The 23,266-nt window shown below is 39.8% G+C and overlaps 1 protein-coding gene across 7 annotated transcripts in view; it reads right to left on the bottom strand.

Annotated features, from left to right (window-relative positions):
- RALGAPB (Ral GTPase activating protein non-catalytic subunit beta) overlaps positions 1-23,266 on the bottom strand; it is a 101,857-nt gene that overhangs the window by 38,608 nt on the left and 39,983 nt on the right. For 3 of the 7 annotated variants that reach the window (XM_055137952.1, XM_055137954.1, XM_055137953.1), the window contains exons 8-17: positions 22,513-22,661; positions 22,010-22,226; positions 19,051-19,086; positions 17,649-17,850; positions 14,852-15,019; positions 14,217-14,331; positions 13,698-13,845; positions 12,307-12,371; positions 9,942-10,071; positions 7,828-7,961 (exon numbers count right to left, since the gene is read on the bottom strand). In XM_055137952.1, the coding sequence (XP_054993927.1) occupies positions 7,828-7,961; positions 9,942-10,071; positions 12,307-12,371; positions 13,698-13,845; positions 14,217-14,331; positions 14,852-15,019; positions 17,649-17,850; positions 19,051-19,086; positions 22,010-22,226; positions 22,513-22,661 (1,364 nt within the window). The remainder of the gene's footprint in view (positions 1-7,827; positions 7,962-9,941; positions 10,072-12,306; positions 12,372-13,697; positions 13,846-14,216; positions 14,332-14,851; positions 15,020-17,648; positions 17,851-19,050; positions 19,087-22,009; positions 22,227-22,512; positions 22,662-23,266) is intronic. The other 4 variants (XM_055137957.1, XM_055137956.1, XM_055137955.1 and 1 more) reach the window with 3 other exon arrangements.

The following is a 23,266-nucleotide window of genomic DNA, read 5'->3' as shown; positions in this document are numbered from 1 at the left end:
AATTTTTAATGGTGGTGATTTCTTTTCTTTTGCAAAGATCTTAATAAAGGTTTTTACAAAGCAACACACAGGCTACAGATGCAGCTGCCAAAGAGACCCTGTTATGCATGAGAACAGAGCCAATCACTGTGAACTCCCAACCTTTGTGCTCTTGAGGGAGCCGGTGGGCCATACTTCATCTTCAGGGTCCATGAAGCTCAGAGTCAGGCAGTTCTTACCACCTGGACCCCGGGACAGCACGACCCCAGCACTCTCTGTATGAACAGTGCATGGGGCTATCGATGCAGTCTTTCACATGGTTCTCACTTTCAACCCCCACTAGTCACGAACTTCTTCTCTTGTCGCTGGAGATACTCATGACCTGGGAGCCTTGGTCCTGGGCTCCACTCTCCATGATGAAGCAGCTTTTCCACCCAGTAAGCCCTCCCAGGAGCTTACGGCAGCGACCCCTGGGTATGGCACATATGGCACGTGGCTCTCCTGGGAGCACCTTTCCAACATAAACCACTACCCAGCCCCCAGGTAAGCCAAACAGCTGCTGAGCTACATGAGCCAATTCCCAGGCCTGCTGGTCTTTCTTCCCATGAACACTCTGCATCCTGAAAGGGCCAAGTAAACTTCTGTTCTAGTGGATGTGTGATTTACAATGTTACTCATAGCTTAGTTTCAGGCATACGCTGTTCTAGCACCAATCCCACCACCAATGTGAACTTCCCTCTGACCTGCTAGAGTTGGTATAATTTAAACCAACAGTGGTCATCTTCGACAAAGCTGTAAGCCAGGAATTCACTCAATTCAACTTGTTAAGATGCTATGGACAGCAAATCTCCCTTGTCAGAAATGCACACCACCAGGAAGGGAGGCTGCGCCTCAGCTGCTAGGGTTTTTGTTGTGGGGCGGCTCTGGGCAGTGCTGGAGACAGAACCCAAAGCCAGGATGTGTTCTACCACTTGAGTCGCATCCCTATTACCTAGTTTTGAAATATGTTTTATATTACTTGTAATCATCAGATACATGCTTTGCAAAAAATCTGTCATCTGTAGGCGCATATGCTGCCTGAGCGCATGTGCTGCTTGTGCCCACGTGGCCGAGCACATGTGGTGCCCGAGCACATGTGGTGCCCACATCTCCCCCCTTGAGATGTGTACTTTCATGCTTTCGTGTCCAGTGCTAGGATGTGGGTAGAGTTCTCTCCATCTTCGGAGGAGCCCGAGTTCTCTCTTGAGCGTGTTACTCCTACTGGTTTTTCTTTTCCACTTATCCCTTCCTCCTTCCCTAAGACACTCTAAATAAAATCTGTTACTTCAAAAAAAAAAAATCTGTCATCTGTAGCTTATAATCTTACTCTCTTGAGTGTTTTTAGGGCATTTTCCTTGCATGGCTGACTGCCCCCCCTTCGATCCCTAGTACTAGCCCCTTGAGCAACCAGAATCAACAGTGAGCCCTGAGCACCATTTGGGTAAAAGTTTCTTTAAAGAAAAGCAGTTTTTGTATGGCATAAGAGCTAGTAAATCTTTGTAAAATAGAAAGTCGTAAAGTTTTTCTTCCGCACAGAGAGATAATACATTGGGTAGGGCCTTTGCCTTGTATATGCTCCATCTGGGTTTGCTTCCCAGCATGCCATATGGTGCCCGGAGCCCCTCCTGGAGTGGTCCCTGAGTGCAGAGCCAGGAGTAAGCTCTGAGCACTTTTGGGTAAGGCCCAAAAACAAAAACAAACAAAAAAATTCTTTCCTGTGACTTCTAGAAATTTTAATTCATATGCTGGTCAATAATGTATCTGTCATTAACTTTTTTAAATAATGTAAAGTATAACTCAAAGTTCTTCTTGTTCTATGAGTATCAGATTGTCCTAACACATTTATTAGTCTATTTTTTCTCCTTTGAATTACCATTTTACCTTTGTTTTTTTAAAAAATATTCAGATGTGTGGCTCTATTCTTAGACTACTTATACTACTGTATTGATCTTTTTGTCTAACCAAATAGATTTTATGTTCTGTTTTGCTTTTGGGGCCACACTCAGCAGTGCTCAGAGGTTGCTCCTGGCTGTGCTCAGGAACTACTTCTGGTGTTGTTTAGGGGACCATATGGGATGCTGGGTATTGAACCCAGGTCTACTGCACACAAGGCAAGCACACTATTCAATATATTACTGCTCTGACACCTAAAACAATTTGATAATTACTACAGCTACATAACAAAACTATTTATGGTTGCAGTTATATATAAAGTTATTTATATGTAAATTTAGGTCCTGCGGTGCTGGTGCTTCGAGGCCTCCAGGACGGTATTGGCAATGCCCGGGAAACACATCGCTGTGTGGGTGCTGAGAGATCAAACCTGGCCCGGGGCATGCTAGGCACGTGTCCTAACCATTGAAAACACCTGGAGATCAGGTGGTGACGGCCCTCCTGTATTTGTTAGATCTACAGCAGCTCCTCACTGGGGCTAGTCAGCGCTCACTACTGACAGTGTCCCCAAGAGTAGAACCTCGCTCTCATGAGCAGGACGGGCCCAGCATCCCTCCCTTTCTGCACCAGTAGCTGCTCCTCTCAAACTATGGCCATTACACCGACCCCTGGGGATAGCTAAAGGAAATGCTAGGCGCTGGTGAGAGCATTTAAGGTTTTCCTGCCTATTTGTCTTCTCATGACTTAGCTAAGTCACAGTCTCTGCTGATCTGCCTGTTCCATATCTGCAAAACAAGGGCTTGAGTCTTATTTATTTTCAGATATAAATATCACCGTATGTATGTGCATCAGCTTTTAATTTATGCTTTTATTTTTACGATTTTTATTTCATCCCTTTAACACCAGGAATTAATATACAAGATAATCCTGTCCATTTTATAGCTGAGAAAATACTTAGATGCCAATGAGGATATAGAGAAACTGGAACCCTTGTACATCACTGGTGGGAGCGTAAAGTGCTTCTGTTAACAACACTCAGCAAGGAAACGATGGCCCTGAAGGAAGAAATGGAGGAGACAGGGCTAATAGACCTATACAGGGCTATATACCCCCAAAAGAAAGAATACACATTCTTTTCCAGTGCACATGGAACATTTTCCAAAATAGACCATGTTCTGGGCCACAAGTTATTCCTTAATAGAATTGGAAAGATAGAAATTGTATCAACTATCTTTTCAGACCATGATGCACTGAAGATGGAAGTTAATCATGCACAGACTCGGAGAACCAAATCAAACACTTGGAAATTAAACAACTCACTATTGAACAATGAGTGGGTCACGGAGGAAATCAAGAAAGAAATTAAGAGATACCTCGAAACAAATGAGAATGAAGACACAAGCTACCAGAACCTATGGGACGCAGCTAAAGCTGTGTTAAGGGGAAAATTTATAGCTCTGCAAGCCTTCCTCAGAAAGGAAGAAAGGGCCTATATAGATAGTTTGACTTCGCAGCTCAAGATCTTAGAAGAGGACCAGCAAAAGGAACCCAAACCAGATCGAAGGAAAGAAATAATAAAACTTAGAGCAGAAATTAACGATATGGAAACCCGAAAAACAATCCATAAGATCAATGAAACAAAGAGCTGGTTCTTCGAGAAAATAAACAAGATTGATAAACCGCTAGCAAGACTCACAAAGAAAGAAAGAGAGAAAACCCTAATAAACCGAATCAGAAATGAAAAGGGGGACATCACAACAGAAACCAAGGAGATTCAAAGGATCATCAGAGACTACTTTGAAAGTCTGTATGCCACAAAACAAGAGAACCTAAAAGAAATGGATGAATTCCTTGACTCCTACAACCTCCCAAGACTGAGCCAAGAAGACGTGAAATACCTGAATAGGCCCATAAATATCAAGGAAATCGAAACGGTAATCAAAAGTCTCCCCAAAAACAAAAGCCCAGGTCCAGACGGATTCACTGGCGAATTCTTCCAAACATTCAAAGAAGACTTGTTGCCAGTTCTCCTTAAGCTTTTCCAGGAAATCGAAAAGACAGGAACCCTTCCAAACAGTTTCTATGAGGCACATATCTCCCTAATACCAAAAGCAAACAAAGACACCACTAACAAAGAAAACTATAGACCAATATCCTTGATGAATACCGATGCGAAGATTCTCAACAAAATACTAGCAAATAGAATCCAACAACTCATCAAAAAGATCATACACCATGACCAAGTGGGATTCATCCCAGGGATGCAAGGTTGGTTTAACATTCGGAAATCAATCAACATAATCCATCACATCAACAAAAGTAAAGATAAAAACCATATGATCATATCCATAGATGCAGAAAAAGCATTTGACAAGATCCAACACCCATTCATGATAAAAACTCTCACCAAAATGGGTTTTGGAGGAACTTTTCTCAAGATAGTCAAAGCCATCTACCATGAACCTATGGCGAGCATTATCATCAATGGAGAAAAACTAAGGGCTTTTCCTCTGAGATCGGGGACAAGACAAGGATGTCCACTCTCACCACTTCTCTTTAATATAGTACTGGAAGTATTAGCAATAGCCATCAGGCAAGAAAAAGATATTAAGGGGATTCAGATTGGAAAGGAAGAAATCAAGCTCTCACTATTCGCAGACGATATGATACTATACCTAGAGAAACCTAAAAGCTCTAGTAAGAAACTCTTAGAAACAATTGACCTATACAGTAAAGTCGCAGGCTATAAAATCAATACCCAAAAATCCATGGCCTTCCTATATGCAAACAATGAGACAGAGGAAAGGGACATGAAAAAAGCAATCCCATTCACAATTGTGCCCAAGAAAATCAAATACCTTGGAATCAGCTTAACTAAAGAAGTAAAGGACCTCTACAAAGAAAACTATAAAACGCTACTTCATGAAATAAAAGAGGACATGAGGAAATGGAAAAATATCCCCTGCTCATGGATAGGGAGAATCAACATTGTCAAAATGGCAATACTCCCCAAAGCATTATACAGATTTAACGCGATCCCTATGGGGATACCCATGGCATTCTTCAAAGAAGCGGAGCAAGCAATCCTGAAATTTATATGGAACAATAAACGCCCACGGATAGCTAAAACAATTCTTGGGAAAAAGATGATGGGAGGCATCACCCTTCCCAACCTTAAACTCTACTACAAAGCGGTAACAATTAAAACAGCATGGTACTGGAACAAAAGCAGAACTGCAGACCAATGGAACAGGGTGGAATATCCCCACACACAACCTCAAAGGTATGATCATCTAATCTTTGATAAAGGTGCAAGAGATGTGAAGTGGAGCAAGGAAAGTCTCTTTAACAAATGGTGCTGGCACAACTGGACAACCACATGCAAAAAAATGGGCTTAGAACTCGATCTGTCACCATGCACAAAAGTCAGATCAAAATGGATTAAAGACCTCAACATCAGACCACAAACCATAAGGTACATTGAAGACAAGGTAGGCAAAACCCTCCAGGATATTGAAGATAAAGGTATCTTCAAAGATGACACGGAACTAAGCAATCTAGTAAAAACAGAGATCAACAAATGGGACTACATTAAACTAAAAAGCTTCTGCACAGCAAAAGAAACAGCGACCAGAATACAAAGACTATCTACAGAATGGGAAAGGATATTTACACAATACACATCAGATAAGGGGTTGATATCAAGGGTATATAAAGCACTGGTTGAACTCTACAAGAAGAAAACATCCAACCCCATCAAAAAATGGGGCGAAGAAATGAACAGAAACTTTACCAAGGAAGAGATACGAATGGCCAAAAGACACATGAAAAAGTGCTCTACATCACTAATCATCAGAGAGATGCAGATCAAAACAACTTTGAGATACCACCTCACACCACAGAGGCTAGCACACATCCAAAAGAACAAAAGCAACCGCTGTTGGAGAGGATGTGGGGAGAAAGGGACCCTTCTACACTGCTGGTGGGAATGCCGGCTAGTTCAGCCCTTTTGGAAAACAGTATGGACAATTCTCAAAAAACTTGAGGTTGAGCTCCCATTTGACCCAGCAATACCGCTGCTGGGAATATATCCCAGAAAAGCCAAAAAGTATAGTCGAAGTGACATCTGCACTTATATGTTCATCGCAGCACTGTTTACAATAGCCAGAATCTGGAAAAAACCCGAGTGCCCTAGAACAGATGACTGGTTGAAGAAACTCTGGTACATATATACAATGGAATACTATGCAGCTGTTAGAAAAAATGAGGTCATGACGTTTGCATATAAGTGGATCTACATGGAAAGTATCATGCTAAGTGAAATGAGTCAGAAAGAGAGAGACAGACATAGAAAGATTGCACTCATCTGTGGAATATAGAATAATAGACTATAAGACGAACACCCAAGAATAGTAGAAATAAGTACCAGGAGGTTGTCACCATGGCTTGGAGGCTGTTCTCTCATCCTGGGCAACTCAGAGAAGGGAACAGCAAGTAAAATGTGGTTGTTGGTCATGTGGGGGAAAGATGATGCGGGCCAAATATAGACTAGAGACTGAACGCAATGGCCACTCAACACCTTTATTGCAAACCACAACACCTAATCAGAGAGAAAGAACAAAAGGGAATACCCTGCCATAGTGGCAGTGTGGGGTGGGGGGAGACGGGACTGGGAAGGGGGGGTGGGATGTTGGGTTTACTGGTGGTGGAGAATGGGCACTGGTGAAGGGATGGGTTATCAAACTTTGTAAGGGAGAAACATGAGCACAAAAATGTATAAATCTGTAACTGTACCCTCACGTTGACTCACTAATTAAAAATAAACTATAATAAAAAAAAAAAAAAAATAAAGTGCTTCTGTTAGAAAAAGTCTGACTTTCTCCCAAAAAGTTAAACAGAATTATCACATGATCCAGCATTTCTACTGGAACTACTCAAAGAACTGAAAATTGGTACCCAGACATTGGATGAACTGAACAGACATTCAAACCAGCACTGTTCATAAAAGGACTATTCAAATATAAATCAACTGATCAATGTATAGAGAAACCATGTAAACACACTCAGCTATTTATCTAGCCACAAAAAGGGATAAAATTCTGACACCATCTGTAACATAAATGAACCTTAGAAACATTTAAGTCAAAGAAATCAAACTAAAAGGTACAGGTTCCATGATCCAATTTACCAAATAGAAATCCATGGTGGCAATGCAGATCAAGGACTGTGGTTGGGGGGAGGGGTCCAGGAAGCAACTACTTAACGCACATCAGGCTTCTTTTTGAAATCAGAAGTCATATCGTGCAACATTGTCAAAGTACTAAGAGGTACTGAATTCTCGTTAAAAAGGAAATTTTATGTTACATGAAGTTCACCTCAGTTAAAAAAAGAAGGACAAACTGTCACCGATGTCCAAAGAGCCACAGAATTAAAATAACAGCTCTGAGGAAATTTGTAAGAACACTCACTTTTTTTCCCCTACTATTCATGGGGAATGAGTCATAGATAGTCCAAATTGCATATTTAGCATAATTACTCTTTCTAAAAAGAGTGTCATTTTTTTAAACCTCAATCAAATCTATACTTATTAAAATTAGAAACCATAATATCATGTTGAAATTTCAAAGGCACTTTAAAACAAATGCAGATCCATGCTCATTCTACTATCTGTAAGTATATCAGCAGCAAGTGCTAGAATATTTCCTAATGTGATTTAAGGCCAAACTATTGTTCATACTCTTTCAATTTATTGAAGAGTAGAAGATTCATTTCATAAGGCCTCATTAGATGCTCATTTTTGCATACTTGGGAAATAAATGATGTTCGAATAGAACAAACACCCAAGTGTAGGGAGAGAGGGAAACTAGTGATGGTTCAAGACTTGTGAGCCGAAACACAAACGCCTGCCCGCCTCACCTTTGCCAGGCCAGAGAGCAGTTCTAGAGCTGCCAGCGATATGCTCATGTCTTGCCGCCACTGGGAGTTGAGTCTCTGGGTGACGAGATGAATGCTGCGAATCAGGAGTCCAGCAGCTGAATCTGTATTAAGAGCTAGGATATAACCCCAATGCCACACCCCACAGGGAGGGAAAACAACTAAGCATTAGTAACAAGAAGCACAGCATTCCGCCAGGCACAGACCACAGAGCCACAGTGAGCACGATGGGCACCCACACAGCGCTACGCTCCCCGCCCCACTGAGCAGTGCGCAGGGCACACCCTGCACTCAAGTATCTCTAGGTCCCGGCCCACGTATTTTCAGACAGACATCCACTGGGATTTGGTAGTTTCCATGTCATTATTAAAACAGTGTCCATCTTAAAATTTTGGAATGAATTCAGTTACTTTTTCTAATTGAAAAGGCTATCAATTATTCCCTTAGAATTTTATAAGTGAAAGAATTCAATTTTTAGAATCTCTTCAGATGCTAGGAATTAACCTAAAGCATTTGTTGAGATTATTTTCAGTGTTTAAATCATCAAAAGTCACATGCAATGGCTTTTCAAATGCATTTAAACATTTACTTTTCCAAGACTAGTTTACTATTTTGGAGATAAATCAAAATAACCAAGTCACTGTTTTCAGTTGGTCTGCAATTCTACATTTAAAAGTAATTACTATTCAGTTAATAAATTAGGATAAAATATATTTAATTTATATAGGAAGCTTTAGGGACATTATACCTGTCGATCCTATCAGAAAGAGGGCAGTGACAACAGAAAAAGGAATGATCATTAAAGAGAGACATTCAAGCGACACTAACACAACTCGGATTTAATAAAAAATACTTTACGACATTACAAGCAGAACTCACTAACACCGGTGCAAAGTGCCAACAAACAATAATCACTTCAAACACTTACATTAGAACACATGCAATGATGCAAAATTTTAATAAAAAATATTAAATATAAAAAATAAACATAATTTCAACCTATATTTTAACCCAAAAATTCAATGAGCAAGATAACAATCTAAATAACCCACTTATTAATGCAATACTGAAAAGTGTTGAGTATCCACCTCATGATCCTGGGTACCTGACATGCTCCAGGTTATTATAGGAAACTTAAACCATGAAACACGCCTGGAATTCTAGGCTCACGAATTTTCCAGATGACGGAAAAATTAAAACTTACATCAAGAACTTAGATTTCATTGCAATTTAGTTGGGTTAACATTCACAAATTAACACTCACAGAATTAGTATTTAAAAACATTAAGGCATCCATAAATGCACAGGACCCATAAAGTAAGACATCCTTTAGGATGTCCATAGGGTACTCTGACGCAGTGTTTTGTTTGCAAAGCAGAAAATCAAAGTTTCCTTATTCATGCTCAAAGTTGGTGAGTGAAGAATCTAACCTTACATTGGTATGGGTCTTGTTTTTTCGTTTTATTTTATTTTGGTTTGGGGGCCACATACTGTGTTGCTCAGGGGCTACTCCCACTCTGAGTTCAGGAGACCAGGCAGTACTGGGGATCAAACCTGAGCTTCCAGCACACGGAACACAAACCTGATCCAGCCCGCTGAGCTATCTTCTCTGGCCTGAGATATACAGGTTATAGCATAAAAATCAACTGAGCTCTAGATTCCCATCTGATGCACTGTGCCCTTCTCATCAAACTACAGTAACGGGTACAGAATCCACCCTTATATGAGTTATAAACGCTAATAAACTCCCTAAAATCTAAGTACTAAAAGGTATAGAACTGAATCTTAACTTTATTTTTTAGGCTAATATCCTCTTTACCATATAATAAACTGAAAATTATGAGCACTGTATTTTGTGAAAATGTTTTGTGCTCACTCATCTGTGCATTAAGAAGATCATTCGAGGGGCTAGACTGATAGCGCAGCAGGTGGGGCTCTTGCCTTACATGTGGCTGGTCTAGGTTCGATCCCCAGTATCCCATACGGTCTCCCGAAGTCACCAGGGGTAATCCCTGAGCTCTGTCAGTGTGACCCTATTCTCCCCCCAAAAAGATCATTCTGAAAAGTTTCAATCTGAAAATAAAAACACAGCTTACCATAATCCCTCAGGAGAGCCTGTGCAGGTCTTTCGCTGTCAGGAGTCGTAGGCTCTGTGCTTCCCCCACTTGTTGAACTAATTCCGCTATTAGTGCGACTATGACTCTTCGGGTTATTTTCACCCCCACCCTAATCAGATGGAAATGAATCAATCATTTGAGACCTACATCTATAATTTACAAGTAGAAAAAGGCCAATCGTGAAACTATGCTAGTGGAACATGCCAACTACCAAGCACCAAATGATATAGATTAAAAAACTGACACAGGATTAAAACTGCTGTTGTTCTAATAGACAACATCTCCTGGAAGGTGTTCAGAGTCTACTGACTATGTGTGTCCAATCTTCTTGGCTCCTACCTACAAAGGGTAGCCCAGAGCTTTCTCCAGCTTCACTAAAGTTCTCTAGCTAATGACTCTGGGTTCTTAAAAACCCTAAAACCTCCAAAGGAAACTTCAGAACAGGAGTAGGCTTTTTTTTTTTTTTTTTCTGTTTTGGGTCACACCTGGCGATACTCAGGAGTTACTCCTGTCTCTGCACTCAGGAATTATTCTTGGCAGTGCTTGGGGGACCATAAGGGATGCCGAGGTTTGAACCCGGGTCGACTGCATGCAGACGTTCTACCCATTGTGCTATCGGTCCAGCCCCAGGAGTAGAATCTTTAAAAAAAATTCTATACTAACATCAAATATTTTCAAACGTACTTGAAGTTACAGCATAACACAGATTACTTTGATTAATATAAAGATTAACTTCTACATAGAGCTAACAAAGACAGCTGTTAAAGATTCTCAATTTTCCAGTATAAATATTATATCCAGAATATTATTAACTGATATAATTTTACTAACCATAATTTGGTCACCCAACTTATATCCACTTAGTCCACTCCAGTATATTCTATGAACCCCTTACTTATCCTCTCTGCCTCCCCCAGCTTCTACTCCACGAACAAAAATCAAAACTCAAAGATAGAAGCAGGGGCTGGAGAGATAGACCAGCAGGTAGGGCGTTTGCCTTCCATGCAGCAGACCGGGGTTTGATCCCCAGAATCCCAGATGGTCTCCTGAGCACCACCAGAAGTAATTCCTGAGCACAGGCAGGAGTAACCCCTGAGCATCACCAGGCGGGGGAAAAAGACAGAGGACCAGCTGTTTCTGAGAAGCCTTTTTTTCCCCCCTTAAAGCACTGGTGTTTGGGAAAACACTGTATTTCAATCTTTCAATTAGAACAAAGGTTCTTATTTGGTTCACTGTTCCCATTTGGGGTGGGGGCAGAAAGGAAGGGGTTCATCCCCTTCAAAATCTACTTTCTTTAAGTGAACAAAGAGAAAGCACCCAAAATTGCACCTGTGCCTGCTACTGACAGCATGACATCTACTAGGGACAGAAAGAACAACAGCACTGAAGTCAGTCACCAGCATGGCAAAACCAGAGACTACACAGACTCTTTTGAAGTGGAAATGCATCATCACAAAATTTCTCAGGGACCTGATAACTGATGAGGTCTCAAGCTAAGAAACCACAAAATACATGGTACTTTAAAATAGTACCAGGGCTGTGGCTCAAATGGTTGAGGACATGTTTCTGCACATACAAGGTCCTGGGTTTGAATCCTCCTCCACATGTGCCCCCTCCCCCATATTAATGGGAGTGGTCCTACAAAAATACTATCACTGTCATCCCATTGCTCATCGATTTGTTCAAGCGGGCACCAGTAACGTCTCTCATTGAGAGACTTTTTTTTAAGTAAATAGATTTTATTTAGAGGTTTCTGAGGGAAGGAGGAAGGGATAAGTGGAAAAGAAAAAACAGTAGGAGTAATGCGCTCAAGAGCGAACGCAGGCTTCTCCAAGGGTGGAGGAAGCTCTACACACATCCTAGCACTGGACACGAAAGCATGAAAGTACACATCTCAAGGGGGGAGATGCGGGCACCACATGTGCTCGGGCACCACATGTGTTCGGCCACGTGGGCACAAGCAGCACATGGGCTCAGGCAGCATATGCACCGAGAGACTTATTGTTACTGTTTTTGGCATATCCAATATGCCACGGGTAGCTTGCCAGGCTCTGCCATGCAGGCGCGATACTCTCAGTAGCTTGCCGGGCTCTCCGAGAGGGGCGGAGGAATCGAACACGGGTCGGCCGCATGGAAGGCGAATGCCCTACCGCTGTGCTATCACTCCAGCACAGGTCCTCCAAACATACTTTTAAAAATCATCAATAAAAATTGAACCTTCTAGACAACAAGATTCTACAAATAAGATCTTTTAATAATCTTAATGACAGAAATTTTGGAATGTAAATTACACAAAATCAGAAGCTGATATTCTCTGACAGTTTAGGTGTATCATACTTCTTACCATCTCCATTTGGCAACCAATGGCTTCTAAAAGTGCTGAATCTTGAACAATATTTAGCATTGCCCCTGAAACAGCGAAAAGATATGTTGATATAAAATGCATGGCAAAAATACTAAAAGGTTGAAGAATTTCAAATGAACTGGTTTTAGACAAGTATTCCTGAAATTTTACTCAGTTTTGTTTTGTTTCGGAGGAGGGTCACATCCAGGAGTGCTAAGGGATCACTCCTGGTGGGGCTCCGGGGACCATATATGGTGCCAGGGACTGAACCAGGAATGGCCAAGTGGCAAGGCAAGTGCTCACCTCCTATACTCTCTCTCTGGCCCTCAGGCTCCCGAAATTTACCTAACTTGCTAAAAATCCGTTGATTAGTCAGAAAAGATACTGCTTAAAAATGCTAAATTTAGGGCCAGAGAGATAGTGAAGAAGTTAAGGCACTGACTGACCTTTGTATCCTGCCAACCCTGGTTTGAGTCTCTGGTACCACACATGGTATCCTGAGTCGGTGCCACCAGAGGTCACTCTGAACACAGTTAGGAATAGCTCCTGAGGGCTGCAAGAGTGGATCCCCAAATAAAGAAATAAACATGCTCATTTTAATTTGCTTCAAAGTTCCAAAAATACGTTTCTCTAACATAATTTTGAAGGTCAAACTGACGTATGTAAAGATTTGTCCATTATTAGCACTGTGTGTGTGGTGTTGGGAATTACACCCAGGGCATCACACTTACACGTAAAGCAAATGCTCTCCCACTGAGCTGCATCCCTTTATTATCAGGTATCCTTTAACTGACACGAAAGGCCAGATGTTAGCATCTCAATTTTAAGGACAATAAAAATAACTGAAGATATTCTAAAATAATTTTAAAATCAGGTTCTGACGATTAAAAAGCAAAACAAAGGTTAGAAAATAAGTTGAAACTGAAGGCCAGGAATGTGGCTAAGAAGCAAGGTGCATGCCCCTGCAGGTGTAAGAACTGGCTCAGTCATCAGCACCACAAAAATAAAATAAATGAATGAAATCAAATAGAAACTGCAACTGTTTCTTTCCGACCAGACTGCTTTTGAAGCATGGAATAAAGTCCCATAGTTCAGGGTTTGTCCATGGATACACATTATGATGACATACTGCAGTATTTATGAAGGAATTCAGCCCTAGAAATAAATACTAAGGCAGAAACTAGATTGGGAGTCTGGCATACTGCTAGCAGCCAGGGGTCAGTAATATACAGGATTTTACGTAAAAGGTTATGTGGGGGCAGAAGAGATGACTTACTGGACTGAAGTGCAAAGCTCTGCATGCTGGAGACCCAGGCACAACCACCAGCAGCACATGGTCCCCTCCCTCCCCCAACAGGCATAGTCCACCGCACCAAAACAACAACACAAACCTAGTATCATCTGAGTGTTGTTGGGGTCTGTTTCTGTTTGCAAGGCACCTATTAATATATTCACAAGTCTCAACTTCAAAGACAAAAAAGTTATTGGTTTATCATAGGAAGAGCTGTCATCATTACTAAACTTTCCTTCCAGGACCACCTACAGAAAGAAAAAACAAATAATATTTAACGTAAGTGGATATCGTCTCATTATACCGAGCTAGAAACTGCTCAACTTGCACAAAGAGAAAATCATCTAACAAAAAGGCTTTAAATCTATTAATAGCCACGGAGCTAAGTCTGTCACGGACTCACATAACATATGTTGTTGGATATTACTAGTTTATCACCACCTGAAAGGACAGAAAGCAGGCTGGCAGGCTGACAAGAAATATCACAACTAATCAACTCTGTTAACGCACTTGGAATAATTTGAATTTTCTTTAAAAGTTCCTGTTCTAATTCTTTAAATACAGTTTGATTTGAAGTAGCACACAAAGCAGAATAGTAAAAAATCTTCATCAAAATTACCTCAGATTTGACTGTGCCAAAGTGATGAGGGAGGGGCAACAAAGAAAGTAGGATATTAATGGAAGACCTTCTCAATTCCGTTGGATTTACATAGCTTTTGAATTTTGAGAGTTCTCTGCCAAAAAAAAAAAAAAAGCTATTAGTATTTTTAAGTTAAGGTAACTTTTCAGTTATTGCCAAACATGCATCATGCCACTGTTTCATAACTCAAGCATGGGGTTAGTTTCATAAGGAATACTACCAGCAACAACTTTCCATTGAGCTCCTATTTTCAATTTGAGTATGTGTGTGCATAGGCATGGATGTGAATATCTGTATGATAATCTGTTAGGAATTAAAACTGGAATCTGATTGAATGATTCTAAATATAAGTCCTAGTCTACAAAAATAGGACATAGCTAAAGTTGCCCGAACCCCTCTAGACCAGCTGAAAAAGGATTTAACAACTTCATGAACAGATCATAATAGAAGGAGTGTAAGAATAAGTAGATCTCTATGTTCTTAATCATTTAATGTGGCCCGAGTCCTCTTGGTACCCAACACAACTGAACAGAATAAAGTGGAAAACTTGAAGCACTAAAATAAGCCAGGCCAAACCAGACAATTGAGAGACTAATACAGAAATGATTGCTTACCTGTCAGGCAAAATGGTTTCAAGAGCTGAAATAAAGTAAGGAACCACAACATCAATCCCTTTCAAGTCACAGCAGAACAAAGGAGGGGAGTTTAGAATAACGCTGGCCAAGACAGGATGGCATACATAATCATTTATCTGCAAACCTTGAATTAAAAGCATGTAAAATCTAGGAAAGCAAAAAAAAAAATTTAAACAAGCTGCTGATCAACTCTTATCATAATTAACAATATCTTCTAGTCATCTGAAAGTCTACTTCCACTTTTCACCTCTAAAAGGTATTATTGAGGTTAGAATTATCACAGAATAAAAAACATTGAATGTCAGTAAAATTCTGTAGCATTTCATAATTCCTGGTGGGGGGAAGATCTTTTTTGTGCCTTTTCTCCTCTTCCCCCATTATTTTTTTTGGGGGAAATAAAACCCCCTTCAGTCCTCATTTATTATGATATGAATGTCACTCTGAAAAAGACCCCTTTTAGAATTATACATGAGTATATTATTAACCCTGTGCCTTAATACTCAACAACTAAGCATTCTATGTAACTCTACTGGTACACTCGAACTAAAGTATTTTTCACTAAAAAACTTTTCAGAACAACTTCCTTACTTCCCAGGCACTGTTCACCCATTTCAATCTACCTTCTCTTCCTAGAAGGTCAGCAAATAACTAACAGTCTCTAACTTGCTCAATCTAGAAGACATATCAAAGTATTAACTTACACTGCATTATTTATTTGTTTATTTGTTTATTTATTTATTTTGGTTTTTTGGGTCACACCTGGAAATGCTCCTGGTTCTACACTTAGGAATTACTCTTGGCAGTGTAATTGGGATGTAAATGGGATGCCGGGGATTGAACCTGGATTGGCCGCGTTTTCAGGGCAAATGCCCTACCTGCTGTACTATATTGCTCCAGCCCCACTCTGCTTTTTTAAAGCTTTTAGTCCTCTGAATTCTCCCTACTCTTCTCTGACAACTTTATAACTATTTCCTTTAACAAACCCTCTTATACCACACCTAATCTTTGGTCTACAGATAGGCAAATATTAGTGAACCTCAGAGCTTGAAGCTATCTCTTTCACTAGTTCTAGTTTAAACATTGTGTAAGCCACCAAATATAATCAAACCAGTCTCTAGCCCATACTTCTCAACTGAGCTCCAGCTCCACTTGGTAGAAAGACTGAACTTAGGGTAGGATGTGTCCAGTGCTTACTCCTGTACTCCACGTGCACAGTCTGACATAAAGTAGGAACTTAACAAATAGTTAATAATATCTAACACAAGTTCCAAAGGTTCAAAACCAAAGTCATCATTTGATCACCACCCCTCTCCCAAATCTGTTCGCTCCCCATGCAGTCTTACAGTCAGGCAGGGAGCGCATGTCCACACACTTCTCCCTTACTGTCACTGATACCTTTGAGGGATCTACCCAACCCATCATTTCCTTCTTGAGAAACGTGCTTTCCCTCCACAAGAGGAGTGCTCCGGCATTCCATGCGGCCCACTGTGACAGGCAAAACGGAATAGCACAGAGCTGATCCATGTGGCTTTGCTGGGAATCTGACATTAAAACTCAGAGATGCTAACTGGCCCTGCTAGTGACTTAGACCAGGATCACGGGAATTGGAAACGTAAAAGCACACTGCAAAGTAAGAAAATAAGCTATAAAGAAGGATGAAAGAGTTCTGGGAAACTGTGAAGAGAAAAGTGGAAAGGAGGGAGGGAGGTTGCTCTTAAACACTTGCCCTGGATCCTCCCTTTCGTATGAGCCTGCTGCTGCCCCAGTCCTGACCTTTGGAGGTATTAAATAGTACTGGCTTCTCATCACTTATTTCTCTTGTGCTTGAATCAGATTGAGAGGGTTTCCCCTGTTACTGAGTCAAAGCCTATGACTGAGATATCCCCTACTCGTCCCCTGCACGGACCATTCTGCTTTGTGCTATGAGGACACGATTGTCATCCTCTCTCAGGAACACAGACCCCTCCATGCTCTTGCTGACACTAACACCACTGCAGCCGCTGGATGAATGACTGGTTGAGAAGAGGAAAGCACAGAATAAGTTACTTTGGGGAAAAAATGATAAAACCTGAAGAATCAGAGAGAGGCCAGAGTTAGAAGGACCCTGTCCTCTTTCAGACAGAAAAAAGAGTTAAGTGGCAGAAAGTAAAAGCTAAAGACATAGAGAGAGAAGAATCAAAATGACTTGAAATTTCTGACCTGACTAAGATGCCTAGAGCAAGAAGCCTGGTTAAGACAATCTTACTGAACTTGCTTAAACACAGCCTAAGTACTTCATAACCTTTATAAACCCAGCACAATCATCCAATTCTCTGTAACTTTTTTCTGAAACCTCAGTGTGAGGGCATGCAGCTTCTCCGTCTGATGCTCACAGCACTTCCTATCTCCTATTTCCTATAAATAACAGGTCATTGTTGCTTAGTTTCCTGGAGGCAGTACTTACAGATAACATTTCCATTTTAGCAGTTCTACCCACAGTGGCTATCACAGTGCTCAAACTTAAAGGGAGGGGAAAAAATTAATGTAAACCTTCCAAATCTCTCCATATATATAGAAGTAAAACTAAGATAGCGTAAAGAATATTCTAAAATAAAAAGTCTTTACCAAATCTGCTGACGCAAGTAAAAATGGAAAAAAATCTCAGTTACTTACAGGCATTTGCAGGTATATTTCAGATCAACATACACTTAACAATTCAGCCTACCAAGCAATGCTTAAATAGTTTCACTATCAAAACTCTATAAAGTGGCAGAATAAACAAAAAAAGTTCTAAGACCTGGATAAATAAGCTGGCAGAATCTCTTCTCCAGTCTTCTTGCTACAAAAAATCCTACAAAGTGTCCCACAAGCCTCAGCTCTTCCTGCTTCATAGTTATCAGGAAATTCACTTGCATCAAACATAGGATTGGAAACCATGGTGTCTGTGGACATTTGGGACCCTTTCCGTCGAAACTCCATGCTAGCTTGTGTTGTGATGGCTGGGGAGAGAAAAGGAGGGTTTTATTATATTTGTCTATATGTAAATAGGCTCATGGGACCCTGGACACAAAGATCAAATGTTGGTATCATTAGAGTTACTTGAATCCAATAATGCTTTTGTTTAGCAACTATATCTTAATTTTTTATAAAAGGGCTCTCTGAAAATGGATTACATTAAATGTAAAATTAATTTACAGTGATATAATTAGTTTAACAGATTCTATAAAAAAAAGCATTTTCAACTGAATTTTTGATCAGCAGAGTACACTTGTATATATCTGTATCTAAGCACAGATATATGATTTTAAAAATTTGGCTTTTCTATTGTTTTTTCCTCCCACTATAGCATGATGCTTAAATATGAAGAAAAATAGCTAATGCAATGTACACATTACCCAAAAAAGGACATCATAACTGAATGGGCAATCCCATGCCAGTTTGTATACTTTAGGGAAGGGCAAGGTAACAATGAGAAATAGGTAGGGAGGAAGAAAAACCTTTCCCACCAACCACCCAACTCCAAAACACACACCAAAGAATGCTCGACCAAGCAGAATGAGAATGAATTTTAACAACCACAGACAGCGGCTAACTTGAGGTTGATAAATGAGAAAATTGGATTGGCAAGAAAGATTATCGTTGTCATTCATTGTCACTGAAACAGAAGCCCTTCGAAAGTTGCTTTTATTTTTAACAAAAGATTTCCTAGTGTAATGAAAACCACTCTGAAATCTTTTATCACTCAACATAAATGTTTAAATTATTTTGTAATAATAGGTTTAATAGGATGCAGAGTCAAGCATAAATCTTTATGCAACTTCCCATGAGCCATTTTTAGTCCTGAATAAGCTATCCAGCAATAATACATTTGAAAAACACTACATGCAGAATGCATACAAATCAAACACTAAATCTGTATAAAAGCTTAAAGCTTTAAAAAAAAAAAAGAGCCAAAACACAGTTAGTGCAAAGTCCTGAAATTCATGACATGACCAGACTAGTGTACAGAAATAATGGGACTGATTCAGGCAGATTAATTTGCTTTTGCCAACAATCTTCCCCATTCAAAACACAGAAAAGTATTTTTCTTCCCAAGTGCAAAAACTACAAGAGACAATGACAATCAAATTTTTTAATGGAATTATGAAAAAAATAAAAACATGACTGCAATTAAGGAAAAGCTTCTGGTTCCTACTTACAAGATTTATAAGAAAGAAGAATTTGGATAAAAGATGCTGCAAGATAATAGAAATAAATGGAAACAAATCAAAGGACAGCAGTAATAATAAAATACTTTAAAGATGGTGAAATTTTACAATAAGAAAGCTTTATAGCTTTTTAAAAGTTAGGCTAAAGCTTTATGATATCACAAGCTATTTCAAAAAAACATAAGAAATTGTGCATTCAGATTAAAAATTATGGTTTTTGTATCATGCAAAACAATGAACAAAGATAATACATTACTACAAAGAATTGAGGCTTTCAACTGCCCATAACGTGCATTAAAATTTCAGTTCATTAACCCTTCCCAGCTCAATGTTACTTTCACAAAACACAGTGTACTGTCACTAAACCTAAAAGTTAACCAGTTCATAGAAGCAAACATTTTAAGTTAAAGGTGAACTACATGGCAGAATTCCTTGATGGCAGCCAGTACTCAGAAAATAAACTAATGGTGTTAATATTCCAAAACCTCCCACCACTTGCAAGAGTATTATCCAACCACATTCTAAAACATTTAATTATTTGGATATTTCCTATCCCCAGTAATATTACAGCCCTTCTCATTTCTGAACACGAAGGGTTTCTATCCTTTCATCACTAAGGAAAATGTTGGTGTATTAAGGAATCTTGCCCACCAAGATTGAAATCCTATTTACTTGTTTATTTGTTTTGTATGTTTGGGAGCCACACCCAGCTGTGCTCAGGGGTTACTCCTGGTCTGCACTCAGGAATCACTTCTGGCAGTGCTCGGGGGCCCATATGGGGTGCGGGAGATTAAAGCCTGGTGGCCTCTTTCTCTCTCTCTCTCTCTCTCTCCTCTCTCTCTCTCCTCTCTCTCTCTCTCTCTCTCTCTCTCTCTCTCTCTCTCTCTCTCTCTCTCTCCTCCACCCCCCCCCCCCCCGTTGAATTCTGGTTTTGATCTTTTGGCACAAGATAATAAAGCTGTGACAACACCTTCGAGTGGGAAGCTCTGTAAATTCCCTTTAAGCAAGCCCACCAGGAAGACAGCAGGTTAAGCTAGTCTGAATTCATGGCTTTAGTTCTGTCAACAGCTTGATAATCAAGTTACAATATAAAATTTTCCACTTAATAATAAAAACATAAAAAACTCATTCTAAAAAAAGTAATACAAATTAATAAATATAAGCATAGTTGAGAAAACTCAAAATATAAAGTACATGAACATAAATATAATCCAAACTTTTTTTTCAAATTTTCATTTACTCATCAGGCATACATTTACTTATCCTTAAGTGTACTAGTTTCAAATTTGTAAATAAAATGTAATGTGTAGATGTAAAACATAAAGAACCTAAATTTGAACAAAACAAAGAAATCCCTAAATTAAACTATGCAATCTCAAATTATAATCATGAAAATACCTTTATACTTATAAATTATTTTTTAAAATTCAGAACACCTTTTATGTGTGTGTATATAATAGCCAAGAATTAAGTTTTTGGTTTTCTATTTTGTTTTTGGACCACAACCAGTAGTGCTCAGGATTTACTCCCGGGTCTGTGTTCAGGGATCATTCTCAGCAGGGCTCAGGGGACCATATTTGATGCCAGAGATCAAAGCCAGGTTGGTGGCATGCAAGGCAAGTGCCTTTCCTGTTGTACTACTGCTCTGCCTTACAGGCGTTATATAAGTTTTTTCCTTAACTAACATTCTCCCAAGAGAATTAATTAAGCTTTGTTTTACCTCACCTATTTACAATCCCAGTGTAAAAGTGTTTTCTCACCAAACAACCAATATACTCATTAATACATATAACACAGTGCCTGGGACATAAAATTGCAACTCAATATATGTTCGCCATAATTATTACTTAGCTCTTATAAAAACATGTCATAATTTGTCTTAAGTTTTCACTAATTCTGCACCATCTCAGTCTTTCAATCAGCAGCCTATGGTTTTACTTTCAAGAGACAGTAAAATGACAAAAATAAATCAGATTTCATTAGTGCTTCATTTCTATAATAAAATCTTACTTAAAACACCCTAATTGCATTAATAATTCTATATGTCCTAGTAAGATATAGAACAAATACTATTTTTTAATGTCTCCCTTAAAATAAAGTTCTCTAGACTAAGACCCATAATTTAGGTTTTAGACAACTTAGAATTTTTTTTTTTTTGGTTTTTGGGTCACACCTGGCGATGCTCAGGGGTTACTCCTGGCTCATACACTCAGGAATCACTCCTGGCGGTGCTCAGGGGACCATATGGGATGCTGGGAATCGAGCCCGGGTCGGCCGCATGCAAGGCAAACGCCCTCCCACTGTGCTATCGTTCCAGCCCCAATTTAGAATTTTTTATGAAGCAAAAAATTTTTCTGGTATATTTATATGTATTAATGAATGAATGGTTATACAAATCTAAGAAAACACTTTTTGTGAATAATTTCTTCATTGAATACTTAATTTTTATATCAGTTATATTATTATTATTTTTTTGGCTTTTTGGATCACACCCGGCAATGCTCAGGGGTTACTCTTGTTTCTGCACTCAGGAATCACTCCTGGCGGTGCTTGGGGGACCATATGGGATGCAGGGGATGGAACCCGGGCTGGCTATGTGCAAGGCAAACGCCCTACCCGCTGTGCTATTACTCTGGCCCCTATATCGTATTATCCTGGCTGACATGAAGGGACTTTCCAGGTCACCTACTGAAAGGAATTTGATTCAACAAAAAATAGCTAACCTGAAGTATTTAATAAACCAGATAAAGTCAAACCTCATAGAACACACATTAGAAAGGACAAGCAGAAAAACTTCTGTTATGTCAGCTGGAAGGGGTTAAGCACAAGACATTGGTGTTCAGAGACAGAGAGCTTCTTAAAATACATATTAATCTTGCAGGTAGGAAAGAGGAAAAAAGGAAAAACGGAAAAGAAAAAAATGATAACGTATGTCTTGAGCAATATTTACCAGTCATGCTGCTGTCTCTGTTTATCCCATTATGAAGTTTACAGTGAACAAATGCTGCATCAAATAACCATGATCCAAAGAGATTCAAGATGCTGTTAACCTTTGGTCTCCGGGGGGCAGGCAGTGGCCGGGGTTCTGAGCTAGTCTGATTTGGACTTGACAGAGGAGAGGTGGAGGATGTCTGATGCTGAACTTTGGAGGCATGAGCAGTGCTAACCTATCAGAAGAACAGAAGAACATGCCACACTCAGAAGGTCTGAGAGAACAGGAGACTTGAAAGAGGATGGCCACAGGGAGGTAACCCCGAGGACGACAGTACATGCCTTGCAAGCTGGTGCCCTGAGTCTGAACCCCAGCACTACCTGGTCCCCTGAGTCTGCCTCCCTCCCTAAACACTACCAGTTATGGCCCCAAACCCCACCCCCAAATAGTAATAAGGGAAAACGGATGGCAAATTGAAAAGTCAATTTTATATTGCACAAACAATAGCGGTGAAAACTCACTGTGCTTGTCTTCATGGTGGCCTTATTCACAGTAACCGCCCGGTGCCTCCGGTTATGTGGGGGGGTTGTGTTGACAGCAGTACTCTGAGGCATACTTAGTCTATTCACAGGTGTTGGAGGGGCACTATCTGATCGGGGTCTAGAAATGCCTTTTTAAAAATATAAATGAAATTATTTTCATGGTTACAATATGAAAGCAGAAAACCTTCAAGCATTATTCCTAATAGGACCACAGCAGAGACTGCTACTTGCCTCCCAGTATCTAGTCAACATTTCTTTGGGGCTATAAAACACAAATTTTAGCTGATCATAGGTATACAGAATGAACAACTACATTTTCAAGTCTTTCTTCAGCTAGACAAAACCATGTTCTGAAGAGAATGATAACTGGGTGAAATTTTCTAAGAAATTTTCCCCAAAAGGCCCAATCAGACTCTTCATGCTTACTAATCCTGAACACGCTAGCTGGAATTATTTAACTTTCATGGCCCCATGAGACAGTCACAAATTATGACAAGTCACAAGATTAAAGGGCCTTAGGCCTGTGGCAATGATGGAACTTCAACAGCAGTTGCTTAATTCTGGGTTTATCATGTGAAAATTAGTTATGTTGAAAGCACTGGCAATTTTGGATGTTATGAGGCTGCCAAGCTAAAGTTAATTATATCAACTATATAATATATAACAAGTACACATAGTAAAAGTTGTAGAAAACAAGATTTTAAATATTATTGCCTTTCAACAGGTTACACAA

This window comes from Sorex araneus, chromosome 5 (assembly GCF_027595985.1).
Source record: "Sorex araneus isolate mSorAra2 chromosome 5, mSorAra2.pri, whole genome shotgun sequence".
Classification (NCBI taxonomy): Eukaryota; Metazoa; Chordata; class Mammalia; order Eulipotyphla; family Soricidae; genus Sorex; species Sorex araneus.
The sequence above is the reverse complement of the archived record's forward strand: the minus strand, read 5'-3'. Positions and strand labels throughout refer to the sequence as shown.